The sequence below is a fragment of the Cibotium barometz genome, chromosome 55 (genome assembly GCF_041138505.1).
Source record: "Cibotium barometz isolate CiBa-2024 chromosome 55, ASM4113850v1, whole genome shotgun sequence".
In the NCBI taxonomy this organism is placed as follows: Eukaryota; Viridiplantae; Streptophyta; class Polypodiopsida; order Cyatheales; family Cibotiaceae; genus Cibotium; species Cibotium barometz.
This window is the reverse complement of record NC_141100.1, coordinates 9,551,070-9,573,711: the sequence shown is the minus strand read 5'-3', so window position 1 is coordinate 9,573,711 and position 22,642 is coordinate 9,551,070. Positions and strand designations below refer to the sequence as shown.

Here is a 22,642-nt window from a genome sequence, read left to right as displayed (position 1 = left end):
CACAACCACAAACATATATATATATATATATGTATGTATGTATGTATGTATGTATGTATATACATATACATACATACATACATATGTATGTATGTATAAATGTAAATAAAAACACACACACGTGTACACATATATACATATATGTTTTTTATTTAATTTAGATTTCTGTTTATATTTTATTAGAAGCTACTTTTATTCTCTCTCTCTCTCTCTCTCTCTCTCTCTCTCTCTCTCTTTTTACCCTCTCCCTCATTACATCTCTCTCTCCCTCTCTCTCTCTCTCTCTCTCTCTCTCTCCAGGTCTGCCCCATCTCACTCTCTCTCGAGCACATTCTACACATAGATGCAGATGTACGCACATGTATGCATATACTCTCTCTCTCTCTCTCTCTCTCTCTCACACACACACACACACACACACATGTACATGTACATATACTCTCTCTCTCTCTCTCTCTCTCTCTCTCTCACACACACACACACATGTACACACCACACATACATGTACATGTGTGTGTGTGTGTGTGTGAGAGAGAGAGAGAGAGAGAGAGTATATGCATACTCTCTCTCTCTCTCACACACACACACACACACATGTACACACCACACATACACTAATGCAAACGCACACTCTCTCCTCCCATACAAACTATCTCCTACGTATAAATTCTCTGCCTCTCTCTCTCTCTCTCTCTCTCTCTCACACACACACGCACACACACACGCACACACACACACACACACATGTACACACCGCACATACACTAATGTAAATGCACACTCTCTCCTCCCACACAAACTATCTCCTACATAGAAATTCTCTCTCTCATGCACACACACTCTCTCTCTCTTCATGCACTCTCTCACATAGAAACTCTCTCTCTCTCTCTCTCTCTCTCTCTCTCTCTCTCTCTCTTTCTCTCTCTCTCTCTCTCTCTCTCTCTCTCACACACACACACGATTACATAGATTTACACACATATATATAATTTTGATTAATTAAATTTTAGATTAAATTTTAAGGGTAGGGATGAGTGGTCAGGTGTGCTCACTCTAAAATGAATGCATCTTACATGTAATCTCTCTCTCTCTCTCTCTCCCCTCCACTCTCTCTCTCTCTCCACACACACACACGTGCTATATCTCTTCTCACACACACTCTCCCACACATAGAAACTCTCTCTCTCTCTTACTTACATTTATGCACACACACAAACATACTTCTTTCTGCACACGTGCACTCTCTCTCTCTCTCTCTCTCTCTCACACACACACACACACATACACACACCCACATGTAAATATATATTATCTATAATATTATGTTTTATTATATTTAGAGACGTATACCTGTATATACATGTGCATTTATAAAATAAATAAATAAATATACATATATATTTTTAACTAATATTAAATTTTAATACGTGGGGATGCACGATAAGGTGTGTTCACTCTTAAATAACTGTATCTTATATACAATGCTTTTGTCTTCTCTTTTGTATACATATGTGTGTGATTTTGTGTGTGCATATACACACGTATGTGTAATTGTGTACTGTCTTCACGCGTGCATGTGTCATGCAAGTGTCTTGATTGTGTGTGTGTACATGGTGTGAATGTTTTTATTTGTGTATCCATAGCGAGTGTCTGCATGTACGTGTGAGTGAGCATGTGAATATACTCGTGTGTACATCGATGTGTGTGCACGTGCAGGTGCATATGTGTGTGTGTGTGTGTGCATGTATACACGTGTGTATACATGCACACTCATATACTTGTGTATGTGAGTGTATTTATGTGCTTGTGTGCATGTATACACGTGTGTATATGCAAGCTTGAGTATGTGTTGCACGTGTGTCCATGCGTGCGAGTGTGTGTATGTGTGTTTGTATACGTGTGCACGTATCATGTGCACACGTATCATGTGCACATGATACGTGTGCACGTATCATGTGCTTGTGTCTGTGTGTGCATGAACATACATGTGTGTGTGTATCGACATACATATAAATCTATTTATATACACAAACATACATAGTATATATACGTGTGTGTGTATGTATATTCTCTCTCTTACACATGCACATAATATATACGTGTGTGTGTATGTATATTCTCTCTCTTACGCATGCACATAATATAATATTAGAAGATGTATGTGTGTGTGTGTGTGTGTGTGGGGAGGGGTGGGCAATTTGCTTTCTAATATAAGAAACTCATTGAGTAAATGGTTTGATAGTGATAACTAATTGTGAGCCCCAATGTATTATATATATATATATATAAGAAACTCAATGAGTAAATGGTTTGATAGTGACAACTAATTGTGAGCCCCAATGCATCTAGGCGTGTGGGAAAGAAACCCCCAAACACTTGTCTTTTCTTCTCCTTTCTCCTTTTCCAAAATTCTCGCTCTCCTTTCTCCATGTAAAGGGGTGGGGACTCTTCTTTTATCTTGTAATAGATAGAACTTACATCCATTGAGATGGCTCGTCTCAATGTTATATTGAGGTAGTGTGTATGATCGAGGACAACTTTCCTAAAACAATTCTCACCAGCCAATTGCATCTTGTGGTGCATTTGGTTGATGAAGTGGTGTTGTTTATATTGGATGGATGTTTTTCCTTGAAAGGTTCATGAAAACCTTAAAAGGATTTTGTGAGACAAATAGCAAGGCTAGAAGCAAGCATGGTAGAGGGATGGTTGAGGCTAAAGTCTCTTGTGTATATCTCAAAACATCTATCTCGCATAGATCCTTCCATGCCACAATTGTGGAGCAATGAGGAGGATGACTGACTAATCACTAATGTGACACAAGGAAAAGAAGGCAACAAAGATTGGATGAAGCATTATGCCACAAGGTGAATACATTTTGCATTCCAAATAGTCCCATCATGCACAAGTGGATTGGGAGATACAAGGATGTAATCAACAGACAAAAGGATGAGAGAAGAGCTTTTAGAAGAGTAAATAGACGCTTGCCATTCCCGCTTGACTTGGAACCTCTACCAAATGAGATCAATATAGAATGGCTTCGTATGGCAATATTGATGGCATCACAAAATGGAGAGATGATTAAAAAAGAAGAGCATGAGTATGCAATAGGATATGACACTCAAGTAAGTACATTCTTCATCTTTGTCTCATGTATATACATTGTTTAATACACTATACTAAATTTCATGCTTTTGTTTAATGTTAGTACAAACTATATAATGCAATATGGTCAAAGGGAAGATAATTTTGCATGGAGCATGTGGATTCTAAAAGAAACACATTTGATTATGGTGTGATGGTAAATTTTGAGCAAGAAACTCAAGCTAGTAGACATGATACCAATGCCATAGAGAACAATCTTGAGTATTGTGGAACTATTCAAGGTATTCTTGAGGTTGGATTTAGAGAATTTATTCTATTCATCTTTGATGTCAAATGGTTCAAGGTGATATATAGAGGTGCTCAAGCAACCGTGAAGAAACATCCAAATAGGTTCTTTCAAATTTATTCCACCAAGTTTTGGAATGATGAGAAAGATACTTTCATATCACCTCAACACAATCAATAGGTTAGTAACCCAATCAATCCCAAAATAAATCTTGATGTAGTATAATAAAAGCATAACCCCTTTGCTTTGTAATATTAGGTTGTGTTTCATGCTGATCGAATTGATCCAAAGTGGTGTTATGTTATATAAGTTTCTCCTCATTTAAAACATACCTTTCAAGATCAAGATGTGGAGGTCAAATCTTTGGATGAAGTGCAAGTACTACGTCAAATAGGCTCATCGGAAGAATATGATGAAGAAAAAATTTTGGAGGGGGCTAATCAAGAGCATGAGGAATTGATCCAAAGTGGTGTTATGTTATATAAGTTTCTCCTCATTTAAAACATACCTTTCAAGATCAAGATGTGGAGGTCAAATCTTTGGATGAAGTGCAAGTACTACGTCAAATAGGCTCATTGGAAGAATATGATGAAGAAAAAATTTTGGAGGGGGCTAATCAAGAGCATGAGGAATATTAATCCGAAGCAGATGATGAGTCACCTATCAATGACTGCTTCATTGGATAATGAAGCATTGTCATTGATAATGATAGTGATATTGATATTGAACCCCATCTTTTCATTGAGCTTCCATTAGATATAGACATTAATGAAGTAACATATATGTATTTATACAAGATGGGATAGATTCATGATCTTGACATTGTTTCCCTTCAAAAGTTTTTAACTATCTTTTTTTTTTTGCTTGAAACATGGCTCCAAGAGTTTTGATGGATGTTTTTTCAGAACTATAATCATTTTCTATGTATATGTGACATGTATAACTTAAATTAACAATCCAACAAGTCTTTTGAATTTTATGCAGCGAAATTACAGTATAGTAGTGAAATTTTGCTACTATAGGCATTGCTGAGTAGCAAAATTTCACTGCTATAGGCGCTACTGATGAGCAGCAAAATTTCATTGCTATAATCGTTGCCCCACAATGAAATTTCGTTGCTATAGCCATTAGTCAGCGAAAGTTCACTGCTGGGTAGTAGCAATATTCTACTCTACAGGGGTAGCGAGACCAAAATCCCAACATCGCGACAAAATAAACGCTGCTATGCCTCCGACGTGTTGTAATGAAAGAAGAAAAACCTTAAAAAACTAAAACATTGACCAATGTGGGAATGAGAATTTTCCTATTTTATCTAATATGGAGTTAATGGATTTCTTAAAATAAAATGTTCATCTCTTTTAGGAACATGCATATAGTGACTATCTTAACAATCACCATGACATGTTTGAATTCGAGAGTCGATATGATAATTTTCACTTAATAATCAAGTCTCCTAATCTTCCTAGGACTTTTTGAGTACACAAGCCTCCTATAGAACTTTTTGTGTAGAGTATTAATTTCCAAGATCTCACCCATTTCTACCCAATCTACTTATATGGTAGCCTTAAAATGCATTCTGCTCACTCAAGATCCTTTGTCTCAAATGTTTTATTTGAGGCACCCAACTTCTACTCGACTAATCAGCCATGCATGACTAATCTCCCCCTCATATTAATCCAACCGATCTTGTAAGCCCGACCATTTGTTATGTTATCTTTCTTAAGTTGAATACAACTCTTAAAGAACACAAGGATTCAAAGCAATTTTAGCTTATACTTTTTGATGATTTACTAAGCTACAACTCCTAAAATTTGATCTTATTGAAACCTAAACCCGCACCACTCTTGAATTTTTTGCAATAATGAAAAGATGTAGGGGAGAAGAGAACTTGAGCTCTTGCAAGTACACACACACTCATATAAACCCTAGAAGAGAACACACAAGGTGAGAGGCTGAAAATTCTTCTTCTTCATCACACAACAAAAGAGGTCTACAAAGAAGATAAAGTGACTACTAACACACATAATAGAGTATATACAAGCGGTCCATAATGTGAACACGCCAAGTGGAGTGGGTAGGTGTGGACTAGTCGATGTAGTCAAGCTATAAAATCTCTAGCGAAGATATGTTGGTGCCAGCTACCAAACTCGCAAGTGATGTAAATGTTGAACAGTCATGCACGTGCCTCCTCGTCGCGTGAGTGTCAGCTCATGTTAATCTTGACATCTCAACACTCCCCCTCAAGCTCAACTCCAGCCCGTGAACTCCAAGTATATCTCAAAATCTACGAAGCTTCTCAGCTCCCAAGGCCTTCGTGAATATGTCAGCATCCTAATTTGGTGTGCTAACATAGGCCAATTCGATGTCACCTGCCAAGACTCTCTCCCTGATAAAGTGGAAATGTACCTTAATGTGTATCGTCCGTGCATGAAAGACTGGGTTCTTGGCCAACTGTATACTGCTAAGATTGTCACAATATATGACAACCTTTCTCTGCACATGCAAGCCCAAATCAGCAAGCAGCTTGCATAACCAAGCTACCTCACATGCTGCCATCGTAACTCCTATGTATTCTGCCTTTGTACTCGACAAGGCAACTGTGGGTTTCTTCTTGTTGCTGCTCCATGTCATAGCAGCACTCCCTAATGAAAACATAAATTGACTGGTAGATCTCCTGTCAGAGATACTACTTGCCCTATCTACATTTGTGTACCCATATATCTCCAATGGTACACCTGCTGCGTAAAACAATGCATAATCAACAGTGGCCCTCAAATACCGAAGTGTGCATCCCTCAAAATCCCCACAATCTTCCTGTACACATAGTGGGATCCTCCAACACATAACCTACATCCACACTAAGCTTACCATTTTGATCTAATGGCACCGATATTGACTTACAATCAGCCATCCCATACATGTCCAATGCACACTGTCTCTTTGACAACCAAATACCATTAGCTGTGCAAATGACCTCAATTCCACAAAAGTAGAGCAGATCTCCCAAATCCTTTATCTCAAACTTCCTTTTTTGAGAAGACTTTTCACACATGCTCAATCTCATTCAAGTTTTCACCCCCAACAATTATATCATCTACATATATGGTGATGATCACAATACCGTTATCACTCTTGTGCATATACAAAGAGTGATCTACATCTGCCATATGAAAACCAGTTATAGTGACAAGATACTCAGTAATCTTGTCATGCATGCTCATGGAGCTTGCTTCAATCCCATACAAAGCGTTACGAAGCTTACATACATACTTTGGGTGATCTGTATCCTCAAAACCAATTTGGCTGATTCATATACACCTCTACTTGCAAGTCACCATGCAAGAACACATTTTTTACATCCATCTGATGTAAAAACCAGCCTTTAACCACGCAGCCACCGCAATCATAGCTCTCACAGTTGCCATCTTTGCAACCAAGAAAAATGTCTCATAATCAATCCCATGTTTTTGCACAGAGCCTTTGGCTACCATCCTAGCCTTGTACCTGCTTATGCTACCATCACTATTATGTTTCACCTTATACACCCACTTAGAACTAATAGCTTTGTCACCTTCAAGAAATGGCACGAAATCCCAAGTCTCATTTCCATACAATGCATCCATATCTTTCTCCCAACACACATTTCCAATAGCCTCATCAAAACATGTGGGTTCAATAAACTGCACAACTTTTGCCATATAAGCATAATGATATGCCACATAACCATCATACCTCAGCCTCTGCACAGGGTTTTTGACTCTTCTAGATCTTTGTAACTTTGCATTCATGGCTTTTATAGCCTTCATCACACCAGGTGTCCTTATTGCAAGAATCCCAACAAGTTTCTCACATCAAGGCTTATCTCCGAGGAGTCTCCGAGCCACTAGACTCTCCATCAACAAGAGAATTCGTTTCAAAACTATCAGCCATACCAAGGGGCTCAACCACTTTATCTTTGCCTTTATGTGATGTATCAACTACATTTCTAGGAGTGGTATTATGACGTAGCCTGCCACTCCCTGGTCTATTAATAAACCACTCGATGAGGACTCTCCTGGTACACTCAATGAATATGATTGTTGCTCACTGGCATTCTTTGCAAGTGACCACATTTCCACTTACATTAGCCCCAACAACATCTTTTTCAGCAACATACCAAGTACCCATCTCATCAAATACATCCCTGCTTACCCTCCATTCACGTGTAGCAGGATTATAGCATCTATATCCTTTTGCTCAAGGGAATACCCAATAAACACACATTTTTTAACCTTTGGATCCAGCTTAGTACGCAACTCATCTAGCACATGCACATATGCAATAAATCCAAAAACTTTCAAATGTGACAAATCAAGTTTCTTGCCAATAAACTTCTCCCGTGGAGTTACATCATGTATGGCTGCAGTAGGAGTCCTGTTCATGATATAAACTGGTGTAGACACAGTCTCAGCCCAATATCTATATTCTTCTCTTCCACCATCAATGCTTATTCTGTCTTTGTAATGTGCCTATTTTTTCGCTCAGCAACTCCATTTTGCTGCGGAGTGTATCTACATGTAAATTGTCTCTGAATGCCATTCTTTCGCAAGACTTCAGAGAACTCATTGGAAAAGTATTCTCCCCCTCCATCTGACCGCAGGCACTTCACATGCTTTCTTGTTTATTTTTCAGCCTTGGGGGGGCACTTATAAATATGTAAGGCTATCACGTGGGTTCAAGAGAAGGGGTTCTTTAAATCCCTTTTTTACACATTTTTTAAAGGGGGTATTTAAATATTGAATAGGAAAAGGGTGTGTTTTATTTCATGAAAAATTTACAGAGAAGGGGTTTTTTAAAATAGGCCTTGAATGCACGTGATATAGAGGGTTTTTTAAAATAGGCCTTGAATGCACGTGATATAGAGGGTTTACATATAGTGACCCCCCCAAGTTTTTAGGCATCACTCTGAAATTTTGAAAATGAGTGAACACTTCACCCTTCTCCTTTATATTTCAACCCCTTTTTGTCACATCAAAGACACATCTTCTTTAAAAATGAGTGTAGTTATTTTTTAACACTAGACAACTTTTAAATAGCTTATTCATGATATTTTAAAATTCATCTAATTTTTTTTATAAAAAAGTATATATTATCAATTAAGAAATTGTGATACTCAAGAGATTCAAAATGGATTTTAATACTACTCTTATTAAGAGGCAAAATAGGATTTTATAATTAAGATAATAGTTGTATCAAGATAACGCTTTTGTAATATATTTATATAAATAGTTTTTTATAGTTGCACTCTTTAGCACATCCTTAATCATGCTAACATGGTAGTTGACCCAAGGAGTCCAAGCTTCAAGTGTACACATAGAAGAAAAAAATGTATTTATGAATAGTGAAGAAGAGGATGCCTCATCTACCTTCTCAAGAAAAGGCACATTAACTAGTGATGGTGTTGGTATAGACAGCAATGATTATGAGGAACCATAACTATGCCATAGGCTATATGTTTAGCAAATAGCTTCTTTTTACAGTTGGATGATTATTATTTTTTGGATTGAAGATGAAAATAAGAAACATTGTCTCCATTTTGGCATGTTTTTTGAAAACTTATTGTTAGATTTTCAATTATAATCTCAAAAAGTAAGCAAAACGAAGTCTTTTTTTTCATGATAATTTTTTGTAAGATATGTGTAAAGTGCCCAAAATATTATCATTTTTTGGCACTGTTGTACGCATGCGCAGACCACTTTTCAAAAAGAGATAAAAACTAAACCTTTTTGATGAAATCTTTGAAAGATGCCAAATATTTTTCATTTTCAAGAAATATTACCTATTTTGTCGGCCACGGTGTTTTGCAGATTAATGATGATTTCAAGTTTTAGTTGGAAGACTCAAAGGAGAAGTCTAAAGAGGGTGAAGCAGTTTTTCCTAACTCTATTTCCTTTTTGTAGTATTTTTAGTCAAAGAATGAAGGAGGTGACATTGATTCATATAGTCAATGGTTAGCTATCTTTCTGCAATATGATGCAAAAGAAAGATCTAGAGTGGGCATACAGATTTCAAGAGCAGAAACAAACTACAAAAAACACTCATGAGAAGCTGGTCAGTGACCCTATACACATTGAAGCAAAGTAGTTTGCTAAAAAATATGATAATCAGTTTGATACACAAATGGAAACTGATCAGGAGTTTTAGACTCTTAAAGTGTGTTTGTCAACATAGGAAGATTCAGATCATGGTCAAGAAAATGTTACTTTTTGTAACATCATAGAAAAAGTACCTAGCAATTAGGCACCTTGGTATATTGCAGGAAACTAATGGTTGTAATATCCTTAGAATTCATAATCAAGGGATTATGGATGTCGAGTCTAAATTTTTGGAGAATTTGAACTTATCCACCACATGTGCCAGTGTTAAAAGGCCACTCTAATTTCCTAGATATTTCATCTTGCATTAACTATCTTTTGAACCTTAGTCATATCAACTAGGTATGTGGAGATTCCAAGAGTCATAATATCTCTTGATATTTGTGAAGCTATATGGATGTATCTGAATAGCTTTTTGGCGATCCTACCAATGAAGATGATGGTGATTAGGAGTGTCTATATTGTGTTTTGTCGATATTTACAGCCTGTTGTTACGAGATCAGCTGGTATTTTCAATCTAAAATATTCAGTGATGTAACTGAAATTGGATTGTAATGTGTGTCTGATCAATGTTTGTTTGATATCGGTGTGCATTTTAGCTTGCATCCGAATCCTTTTGAGAAGACTTTTCACATGCTCAATATCATCCAGGTTTTGTAAGATTCCTCCCCAGCCTCTCAAAATGTCCAGCATCTTCCCTTGTAATCAATCCCCTCTTTAGAAATATAAAAGATCTTGTCTCTGCCTATTTTGACATAGAGAGAAAATATTCTAGAGAGAGAATATTCAGATTTTGAATATTTTTAGATAGAAAAATTTCTCATATTATTAAAATGAATTCCCCTGAAACAAAAATTCAAAAAGAACTTTCCAATGTGCAATTGGAATTTATTGGAAATGGGTATAAAGGACCTTAGCCTAAGGGTCTAGATTTTAAAAAAAAATTGGATTATGGTCCAATTAAGATTCCTATGGACCAACAGCATCAATTCATATGTAGGGAGGAGATAAATCCAATTTGTAAAAGAAGATACCCAAAAATGAGTAAATGCTCACATAAGATGAAGAGTTGAAAATGTACAAGGTTTATTAGTAAAAAACTATGAGCAATATTAAAAATATGAGATATTTTGGGTATCCAAAAATGAGTAAATGCTCACATAAGATGAAGAGTTGAAAATGTACAAGGTTTATTAGTAAAAAACTATGAGCAATATTAAAAATATAAGATATTTTGGGTATAATGATTCCATTTTGACACATATGTAAGGAAGGGGAGTTCTTTAAAGGAGGTGCATATTTCACATAAGATGAAGAGTTGAAAATGTACAAGGTTTATTAGTAAAAAACTATGAGCAATATTAAAAATATGAGATATTTTGGGTATAATGATTCCATTTTGACACATATGTAAGGAAGGGGAGTTCTTTAAAGGAGGTGCATATTTCACATAAGATGAAGAGTTGAAAATGTACAAGGTTTATTAGTAAAAAACTATGAGCAATATTAAAAATATGAGATATTTTGGGTATAATGATTCCATTTTGACACATATGTAAGGAAGGGGAGTTCTTTAAAGGAGGTGCATATTTCACATGCTTGAATGAGTTTTAAACTCATAAAAATTGAGATATTTCATCTCTCCTCTCTCTCCTCTCCTCATTCAAGTCTAGTTCCAAAAAGTTAGCTTAACTGACCTAAAAATGGTCAAAAAGTGACCAAACTGACTTGGAAAATTCTAGAATCAGTTTGTTTGGTTAGGAGCTCAATTTTTCCTATAAATAGAAGCCTTCCCTTGTTGAAAAAAATATAGTGTCTTATGCTTTGTTACTCTACTCCACCTAAGCCAAGAACTGTGAATTCTTTAATAATTCACTAGTTTTTGACACTTCTCTCTTTCTTCAATCCCCATTGGTGGCTCCATCAACATACTAAACCAATTGATTGCTTGGGGGCCTCTACCGTGAACAAAGAATCAAGCAAATTGTAAGGTAAGTATGGTGAATTTTGATCTTTTCTATAATTTCTCAATGTTTCTCTCTTCTCAACCCCTCTCAAGCTTGAGAAGCTTAATTGGTATGGTTTTTTGAAATGCTATTGAAGTTAATTAATTAATGATAGTAAAGAATTATATAAATTTCCATTTATGTTTAGTTCTAATGGTTTTTTCTATCTCTCACTTAAGAAATGGTCATACTCATGACCCATTCTCAATCCAAACGAAGCTTTTCATAAAGCTTTTTCTTAATCCAAGATTAATCTATGCTTGAGAATAAATTAATAGTTTTTTTATCTATGCTTTTAGTTTATGATAATTTTGATTTAATCCATTAAGGATTAATGATCCAATTAGAGATCATTCTAATCATTCCCTCAAAGATAACCCATCTTTTAAAATAATTGAGATTTATTAGTTATAGTAGCGGAGCTATGGCAAAATTTTATAAAAATTTACACATAAAATAATTTCATTCAAAGCATGAAAAGAGGATTTCCTACCATATTCTAGGAATTATCATCCTAGATTAATTGAAAGAATTTCATAGTAATAATGAAAAAATTGAATTTTTATATCATGCATAAAAGATAAATATTTTATTATAAAAGTGTTACTTTTAACATAATTGAATTTTATGCATAGAGGTATGCATAAAAGATGAATATTTTATTATAAAAGTGTTACTTTTAGCATAATTAAATTTTATGCATAAGAGGTATACATAAAAGATGAATATTTTATTATAAAAAATTTACTTTTAGCATAATTGAATTCTGTGCATAGAGGCATGCATAAAAGATAAATATTTTATTATAAAAGTATTACTTTTATCACAATTGAAATTCTTGCATAGAGGTATGCATAAAAGATGAGTTAAGATGTGTATGGGATGAGGTAAGAAGTGTATGTGATGGGATAAGATGTATACGAGATGAGTTAGGATGTGATAAGATGAGTTAGGATGTGATAAGATGTATATGAGATGAGTTAGGATGTGATAAGATGAGTTAGGATGTGATAAGATGTATATGAGACGAGTTAGGATGTGATAAGATGTATATGAGATGAGTTAGGATGTGATAAGATGAGTTAGGATGTGATAAGATGCATATGAGATGAGTTAGGATGTCATAAGATGTATATGAGATGAGTTAGGATGTGATAAGATGAGTTAGGATGTGATAAGATGTATATGAGATGAGTTAGGATGTGATAAGGGGTGTATGAGATGTGATAAGATGCATATGAGATAAGTTAGGATGTGATAAGAATAGTTAAGATGTGATAAGATGTGTATGGGATGAGATAAGAAGAGTTAAGATGTGATAAGATGTGTATGGGATGAGATAAGAAGTGTATGTGATGAGATAAGACGAATATGGGTTGTGATGATAGGGTGAGAATGGATGTGATGAAAAAGAATAGATGAGAAGGCGTATGGGTTTATATGAATGGAAATGAGAAAATGGATGTATGTATGTGGATGTATGTATGTAGATGAAAAAGAATAGATGAGAAGGTGTATGGGTTTATATGAATGGAAATGAGAAAATGGATGTATGTATGTATGCATGTAGATGTGAATGTATGCATGTGGATGTGTATGTATGGATGTATGTATAAATAAGGATGGAATGTATGCATGTGAATGTATGTATGTGGATGTGGATGTATAAATAAGGATGTGAAAATGGATGTATGCATGGATGTGTATGAAGAATAATGAAGGTGAATGTGTATGGGAAATAATGTGTCGTTGATATGAATGAATGGATGACAATGAGTACATATTAAGGGAATGTGGAATAAGAATGTGGATTGATGAGGGATAATGTGGAAAAATGAGAGTTAATATAGAAACTGTATTTTGTGACTGTTTGTAAATGTTGTTTGTAAATGACTGTTTTATGTCAAGAATGCTGGGAAAGCATTTTGACCATCTTGTGATTAAGGTCGTGGAGACCTAACTGATAAAGTTGCAACTGCTGACGGAGAGTCAATGGAGGACGTCTCGCGTAGCAAGGTCGGCCGAGGTCTTGACCAGCCTCGGTGCGATTAAAATGGTGAGCTTCCGGTATGGTGGATGAGGGGCCAAGGAAGCGGCCTATGAGTGAAGCGCTAGGTCACTTGCGAAGGATCCTAGAGGGTGCTGACCATATGGTGCTCGGGCTCTGGGTCGCCTAGGATACCCACGCGTGCGTCGAGGAAGATATTGGAACAAGGAGTAAGAGTTGTTTTTCTGAAACCGGGCATGGATCTGGTTGATTGACCTTGCTGGTCTTCAATGGATGAGTCCATGGCTCTTTTTATGGATCTAGTTAATTGACCTTGCTGGTCTTCAATGGATGAGTCCATGGCTCTTTTTATGGATCTCTTGGTTGATCTTGCTGATCTTCAACGAGAGTCCATCTTGATTTTTATAAGTGATTATATTGCCGAGTATTATGGGCTAGGAACTATTGAAAAGGCCCCTGAGTGGGTAGGTGGTGAGCGTTCTAGTTGCCAATGATGCCATAGATACTCTGATGAAGGAATGATGGAAAATTTGAGAATCAACCGGATAATTTGGAAGACTGTGATCAGTGGTACTATGGTTTCATTAAAGGATTGTTTTAAAGTTAGCTGATGTTAAGAAAAAGGCAAGTTAGCTGATGTTAAGAAAAAGGCCTTTTTCTTAGCTGATACTAAGAAAAAGGCAAGTTCATTAAAAGATTGTTTTCTTAGCTGATGCTAAGAAAAAGGCAATTTCATTAAAGGATTGTTTTCTTAGCTGATGCTAAGAAAAAGGCAATTTCATATTGGGTGTGTAAGTGGTGTGCCTAATTTTATGTTTGCATGAACTTCCGGCTAGGGGGCCTTGGAACTCTTTTCCTTGGTACCCGGGACAAAACCTAACCAAATTCCAAATTGGATCCCATCACTACAGTGGTTGGACAGTTGGCTAACCCATGGGATCGGATGGGGTTAGGCTGGACTGATGGATCCGTAAATCGAGACTCAACTTTTGTTATTACGATAGATAAAGTAAATCCCGGACAGTAATTGTTCTATGGATAGGAATCAACGGCTGTGCCTCTTGAATGGGAAAAAAAGCGTTGATCCCAATGATCCAAGTGCAAATTTTTTCCTTGATCTGATCAAGTATCTTGAAGATGCAATTGGATCAGCTTGATCAGAAATGATCTTGACTACGTTAGAGTAAAAAGTTTTCCTGGTGGAATCACCCGTGCTTTCCGATAAAGGAAGTTTTTCTAGGTTCGGTTTTGGATAAATCGATGGATTAGTTTCTTGTCCTGATATCCGTGGTGGACGAGGCCCCGAGTGTGGGACCCCTGTCCCGCGCGAGAAGTGCTACTTCCGCTGCTAGTACCCGAATCTGTTGCTCGGTGGGAACAGGGGGATCTCACAGTTGGTATCAGAGCATTTGGTTATTAAAGATCAACTGAGAAGACAAATATGTCAAAAATTTATCAAGAAACACAAAAAGGTTATAATTGTGTGATATAATTCATACAATTTGATATTCAAACTGAAATTCGTAATTTGGTAAGTACCGCAATTAATTAGAATCCCTGACTTGCTTGAAGCCTAGACATGATGGTATTTACCTTAGAATTCCAAGGGTCGTGACTACCCGTATATACCGAGAGTATAACTGTAGCTCTTTACTGACAGTATATACGAGTAAATCTAAGACTTGAAATTATAAGTATTAATGCTATCCAGATGATGATTTCGAATGTGGTTGATATGATTTTTAATTCTGTTTGAGAATGGATGAATTGATTTGGATTCTGATTGAAAAATGATGATTTCTGAAATTAGATGAAATATAATAATCTGAACGAAACCACAATGAGGATGAATGGGACGAGTCTCTGTGATGATATTCATGACTAGAATGATGATAATGAATTCAGCAAATCACTATGAGATTAGTGGGTTGTGCTGTCAAATTGTTACTGTTAACACTTGACTCAGTAGATCAAGTTAAGGGATGACAAATTGAGAACTTGCTTAACTGAAATTCCCGTAGAGGAATGTTCAAAAGGAAATTTTTTGGTCTAATGGACCATTATCGTGTTAAAGATATGAATGATATGATTTGAATGAATTATTATTATATTCAGTGTGTTTGATCAATGTTTGTTGATATCGGTGTGCATTTCTGCTTGCATCCGATTGCTATTCTTTCATTTCAAAAGACTTGTTTAAGGTTATCCGATGTAAGCAATGCTTGCTGTTATCGTGTTTGTGGTCTATGTGTCTCTCTCTCTCTCTCTTCCTCTAACTAATTGTGACAAACCAACCAAGAAAATAGAACTAAGGCTTTTCAACAACGATACTTCTTTGTTTCCAATTATACTTTGGCCCGGAAGAGACTCACAGTATACCGTATGTTGAAGCTACTTGTACATATCCATAATCCCTTAGTTTAGTTGGGTGCAATACAAACAACTGTCATATTATATTATGTGGTTACATATTTTGTTAGCAAATTAATACCGTTCTTAGACATTGACTAGTATAGTCAATGTCTTAGATGGTACAACTGTGTTACATGTGATTGGCTTTTAGCAAAAGGGGGGCATAATATAATAGTATTAAAAGGTGGCTAAAATGAGGACCAAGTTGCAGGGCAGAAGGAAGCATAGACGATATCAAGCGCGTTAATGCCCCCGTCAAAGAGAAGGCCTCTAAATCCCATGAGGAATGATCCTTCAGGGCGGTTCCATTCAATATTAGTATAAGAACTGTCCCCGCCACTTATACAAGAACCATCATCGAGTGATATATCAAGCCTCCTTATCAATGTAGGAGAGGAAGTGTCATGTGGTTCTGCTCTATGGAAGCCCTTGAAGGATTTGACAGTGTGACTAGGCAGCACCACCAGCAGGGGGCTGATTTTTTCCCCATAGCAATGACTGCCATGGTGAAGGGTTTGATCTACCATGTTCCAACCAGAGTAGGTGACCTCCAAGCAGCTGACTCGGTTCCAAGTATAGCGTAGTTGTATGGCGGAGATCCTCTTGCGCTGCTGAATATATGTTCTAGGATCCTGTACATCGTCAAACGCCGCAGCACCAGCCCCTCCATTCATGGCTTGATACGTTTTCACGGTGTAGTCTAGGGATGGCGTGCCGCTGGCAAGGCACTTCAGTACTAATCGATCACCCACGATTAGCGGCTTGGTCGGATTATCTACATATGATGACACCAAGCCTCGCACCATGCTCTCGTCATTATCTGCTTGCACCTTCACACTGTTGAGCTTGTTGTCTCCGCCATAGCCCCCATAGAGACTGTACACCTTGTTAATAACATCAATATTCCCTTGTAGGTCCTTCAACTTGCTCAAGGTGTTTGAGGTTTCCCGGCTCGCTAGCATGGTGCGGTTGCGCGCAACGGGTTTGAACATACTGCCTATGCCTGGAACATGCTCATAGCCAGAAACAGTCCACTGGATGATCTTCGGAGCTGTGAGCTGCATCGACGGGAACTTTAAGGCAAAGTTTACCATCTTCTCGGGAGCTGGGAATTCGGGATTGGCTACGCCGGACATGCGCTGCACGAAATGGATGCGTCGTGTCTGAGATGAATTAAAACGCTCGATCTTGACCTGCAAAATATTCCAATATGCTGATTGGGATAAGTGTCACTACTCTGATCATATCAACACTGAAGCTCCATCCTCAAAGCATCATGCAAGTGTGTAGGGGCTCACTCTGTGAGCAACTCAGTACGGTGCCATGCAAATGTATATATAATCACCATATGTGTCATATTTGTAGCATTCAAATAATCACCAAATCGCCACGCATGCATAAGTCTTGAGCGGCTATGGCGGTGATCGCAGGACACATACTAGACAAACATAAGCTTCTGTCACTCATTCCAAGTCATATATGTGGCATTATATGTTGTGTCGCCTTATGGACCATAGGGTCGTTGTGGCCTTACGGACCACATGGTCTTGCAAAGGCATGGTTAACTCATTTCTCACTTATATTACTTGTGCAATATATACGCAACACAACACCAGTCGACCCCATAAATCCCCCTTGATCAAGGTCGGTCCACCGACGGCAAAAGAGTCTACAAACCGGCCAAGGGCATATAGACACTGTTGTCCAGCACAACACTGGACTTATGGGATCATTGCCAAGTCATTTGTGAAGGTTCCAAGAGTGTGAAGCCCATTTTCCCTTCTTTTTCTCCTTGATATAGTTCAGCATGTAGAGCTTCCCAAAGGCAGGCATACGTAGCCTGCAAAAGCGGGGGGCACGGCCTACGTGCCCGCGAAGGGTTGGGGGAGGAACCGGAGACCCCCATCCCGCACCAAGATACATATATGCTGAGTCCTTTTGTAGGGCCCAATGGTTGGATTCCAGAGGGCGACCAAGGATATACAGGAGCATGCCGGATATGCTAAAAAAGTGCAAGCGAAGAAGCATATGATACACATGAAAAGTTATCAATATAATTTAAAAATATGTGCGTCACCAAGAGACGTCTAGAAAGCTCCTCCAAGGATTGGTCAATGCGCTTTGAGATGGGATAACGTCTAAAGCAACGCCACCTTCGTCAGCTTAGTGGTTCAGTGTGCTAACGTGTACAGCTTGTTGCCCCAGGCGTACAACGCCAACGCCACTTTCACCACCTTAGTGGTTCGGTGTGCTAGGCAAAGCCGTGAATTGAAATCCCCATTTTATGAGGGTTGTTGACTCTAAAAGGGAAAACAAGTTACCAACCTAGTGTGGTGGTAATTAAGGTGTTTCCCTTTGGGGGCCTTGCGGTTACCGTGTACATATATATGGGTGTGTGAGTGGATTTTCTCTCGGGCGCTTGCCCCAAAAATCGTGAAAAAAAATAAACCAACATAAAACAACAGATCACCTGCAAGGATGCATCCACGCTCACTGTAGAGAAGATTCCTGCTGCTCTCAGCTCGCCGCTCAGCCGGGACTGCTCCTCCCGCGAGTCCGAGTAGTAGGAGTACACGGCATAGTACTCACCACCAGTGATTCGGCTTGATAGGTAGCTGTCGCCATATAATTGCACAAAATCTGCCAATTGGGTATCGTCCTTTGGCGGAGAAACCTCAGGCCGCAGTCCCTGCACATTGGTCACCGTCTCCAAGCCCTGGATGTGGCGGGAGAACACAACGATGTGGGTAGTGTTGGAGGTGGTGGTCAGCTGCTGGAAGAATTGCACCTTCTCGGAGACGCTGCCAAAGCTAGAGAAGCTGACAGAGAGGGCCTGATCAATCTGGAGGGACTCGATGAGCTGCATGCTGCTGGTACAGATGTCACACTTCACAAAGCTATCGCCTCCCGAGACTTGGGTCTCCCCTTTCACTGCTGTATTCAGTCCCTCCCCAAAAACAGCATTGTAGCCCTGCATCAACGCCACCGGCGCGACGGCACGGAGCCCATTCGTGGAGCGCCGCCCCTGGCGGCAAGGCGCAAGCAGAGGAGCCGCCTTTAATTCACCTTTTTTGATCAGCAACTGCGCAGCTGCCATCCTCTCTTCTCTCTCTCTCTCTGTCTCTCTCTCCCTCTTCAACTTCTGTAGGCACTGGGCAGCGACATATATAGTGCGTCTTCCATAATGCGTCTTCCATAAGCTCGAGCATGAGCAGAATTATTCTAAACTTTCCAAAAGAAAGAAAAAATATTCTAATCCTCCATACCACGTATATCAATCAATGTGGCATCTATGACCCCTCTCTCTCTCTCTCTCTTCAACTTCTGTAGCCACGGAGCAGCGACATATATAGTGTGTCTTCCATAAGCTCGAGCATGAGCAGAATTATTCTAAACTTTCCAAAAGGAAAAAAAAAAAACAATTCTAATCCTGCATACTACCTTTGATTTACTCGTAACTACTATCAATCAATGTGACATCTATGATTTACGCATAAATCAATGTGACCTCTCTCTCTCTCTCTAGCTTATCTCTCATTTAAAGACAGCGACCTCGAGCATGAGAAGAATTATTCTAAACATTCCCAAAGGAAAAAAAATTCTAGAACCAAACTATCCATCAATATTTTGTATTATTTCTCTTCTTTTTGTGACTCCGATACACCGTTTTGTGTAAATAGTAGAGGCCATGCTTGCATGCTCTTCTCTTTGTTCATGCATCACCTTTTTCCTCTCTATGATTATTGAGCAAAAGTCAAGAGCAGTGCAGGTTTGGGTTTCCATAAGATCAAAGTTTAGGACTTGTAGATATTAGCGAATCATCAAAAGGTATAAGCTAGCATTACTTTGAATCCTTGTGATCTTTAAGAGTCATATTCAACTCAAGATACTATTAACCACTCTGGTTAACATTATTTTTCAAGTGTTGCTACTCTTCTTCTTGTAATCTATCATTTTATAACCACGCTAAGCACCTATTGAAAAAGACATATGGGATGACCGCTAGTGTAATGTCGGTCATAGTTAGATAGATATACATAGAGCTAGGAAGCCAATTTCGGGCTCCCAATTGTAAATGGTTGTAAAAAGTGAGCTAATTTATCTAAGTCATTTTATGGAATACGAAAACGGGACCATCCCATTAGTCACAATTGAGTCTTGCTTTCTCTATCTCTCTCACTCTCTTGTGCTTGTGGTTGCATGCTTGTGTTTGTGAATGCTTGCTTGCTTGATTGTTCTATATGCATGGAGTGGATGGTATTAGCCTAGGCTTCTCTTCTCCTCTCCCCTCTTGGCGTACCATTCCCAAAAAAAAAACTCACAAATAGAAACATTATACAAGGGGTCCAACAACACGGCTATTCCACACATTCCTTCACTTACGCTTGATAAAATTGGTGCAAAATAACCCTTTATGAGACGATATAAATCTTCCTAACGTTCCCTCTCTCATAAGATCATACCCATCGGTCAAAATAGCTTGGAGACAAATGGTGTTAGTCTTTGATTACACCAGTGAGAGTGAGGATCATCCCAACACTGGACAAGTTACTCACATGACGACCTAGAGATAGGAGAACCTGAGGCTCAGTGCATGGATAGACCACCTATCATGGAGCAAGACCCAACTTCTTCTACCCATTTCCAAAGAAGCCTTACTTCACGACTTCGGAACTTTATCATGTGAAACGCACAATCAGACGAGCCATGTGCACCCTAGGGATAGAGGTATGGAAAACCAACCTAAAAGAGAGTCCTCACCACCTCTAGATCCTAGAGTGGAGATAGGGCAAAGTGAAAGTAACCAAACCCAGACTCATCCACCAGTCTAGAGAGCCATGCCTACCTCAGGAATGATTGATTCATACCAAGCCCAGAGACCAATGCTAAACCTAGGATAAGAACTAGCTCTCCAAGGGACCGAGATGTCCTACTAGAGAGAGAGGGCCTACCCAGCCCCATCACATTAGCTTGGGGAACCAATATACCAATAAAACCCACCTCGAGGAGTATATCCAATATACCATATGGAGCCATATGAGTCACAACCTAGTCCTCCCATAAGACAAAGACCCCCAATGGCCTATTATTCACCCCCTAATATTCCTGAACTAGCACTTGCTCCAGCCACCATGGCCGGGGGCTAACTCTTGAAATGTTAAAAATATCCATGGAAATAGGGAGGGGGGTTGCTATTGCTAGTATCATGCCTCTAGCACCAGCACACCACCTTGTACAGGGGCCAAGGCAGGAAGAAATAAACCAGCCAACATCTCTCCAAGCTAATCACCAAGTTTGATGGAACTGGCAATCCCATACCACACCTTGAGATGTTTAATCAAATATGCAAATCATTTGGCCATGTGGAAGATCAAGTCAAGGTGAGTGCCTTTGGCCTCACCCTAGATAACAAAGCTGGCTAATGGTTGAGGTCCTTGGAAACAGAAGATATGGACACCTTTGAAGTCTTGAAAGTGGCCTTCAAGGTTGGATACTCATGTCAAGGTTACACAATGTCAAACAAAAGGATGGCAAAACCATCTAGGACTACATCAACATGGTAAGGTATCTCCACTCTCACTGTAGTGCCAAAGACAAGTTCTCTGATGAAGGGATAATTGGGAGATTCCTTGAGGAATTTCAAGGTTGGATACTCACGTTAAGGAACTTGATGGAGTCCTGTTTTTAGCAGTTACCAAATGTCAGACAAAAAGATGGCAAAACCATGTGGGACTACATAAAAAGGGTAAGGTATCTCTACTCTCACTGTAATTGGGAGATTCCTTGAGGAATTTCAAGGTTGGATACTCACGTTAAGGAACTTGATGGAGTCCTATTTTTAGCAGTTACCAAATGTCAGACAAAAAGATGGCAAAACCATGTGGGACTACATAAAAAGGGTAAGGTATCTCTACTCTCACTGTAGTGCCAGAGACAAGTTCTCCTTGAAGGGCTCGATGATGTACCCTTACATAATTTGTTGTATGCTTTGGGCCATACCTCCTTTGAGCAATGCTGCAGGAGTGCTTTGGACTTTGAGAATAACTTCAAGGGAACGTGTTCCCACCGAGAACTTCACTAGGGTACATTTGTGGCTTCCTTCAAAACAATTAGCACTAAATCCGCCGAGGCAAGGAGTCCACCTTGGGACAACAAGTCAAACAACTAGCCACTACATTAATGTAGCAGATGAACCAACATTGGAGAACCAGCCAAGGCCAAGATCGAGTTGCTCAACCCCATCTCTACTCAAAGAGGGATCTAGTTTGGTGCCCAATTTGTCGTGCTGACATTCTTTACATCCATTTGATATAAAGACCAACCCTTCGCTGTAGCCATAGCTATGATAGCTCTCACAGTTGCCATTCTTGCAACTGGGCTAAATGTCTCCTCATAGTCTATGCCATAAGTCTCCCCATAGCCCTTGGCAACCAATCTTGCCTTGTACCTTCTCTCATTGAACCATCAGCATTGTGCTTGACTTTATACACCCACTTACATCCAATTGCCTTCTTTTCCTTAGGCAAAGGCACTAACTCCCATGTTGCATTTGCATCCAATGCTGCCATCTCCTCATCCATGGCATCTTCCCATTTCTTATTTCCAATTGCCTGCTCAAAGAAAGTGGACTCAACCTCCTATATTGCTTTTACCATATAAGCATAATTATGGGCTGTAAATCCATCATATCTCA

At 38.7% G+C, this 22,642-nt stretch overlaps 1 protein-coding gene across 1 annotated transcript; it reads right to left on the bottom strand.

The window, feature by feature from the left end:
* Positions 1–15,968: 15,968 nt before the first annotated feature.
* Positions 15,969–19,085, bottom strand: LOC147607348 (uncharacterized). Its single transcript, XM_086790295.1, has 2 exons — positions 18,419–19,085; positions 15,969–17,141 (listed from the first exon to the last, which is right to left on the bottom strand). Exons 1-2 carry the CDS (start codon positions 19,043–19,045, stop codon positions 16,137–16,139), a joined length of 1,632 nt encoding a protein of 543 aa, XP_086646421.1. The 5' UTR covers positions 19,046–19,085; the 3' UTR covers positions 15,969–16,136.
* Positions 19,086–22,642: the final 3,557 nt, after the last annotated feature.

Bases quoted from the DNA above. Each gene is read 5' to 3' on its own strand.
- LOC147607348 (XM_086790295.1), bottom strand. From the start codon at position 19,045: ATGGCAGCTGCGCAGTTGCTGATCAAAAAAGGTGAATTAAAGGCGGCT. The intron at 17,142-18,418 runs GTGATCTGTTGT...AATATTTTGCAG, and splicing joins GCGTGGATGCATCCTTGCAG to GTCAAGATCGAGCGTTTTAA.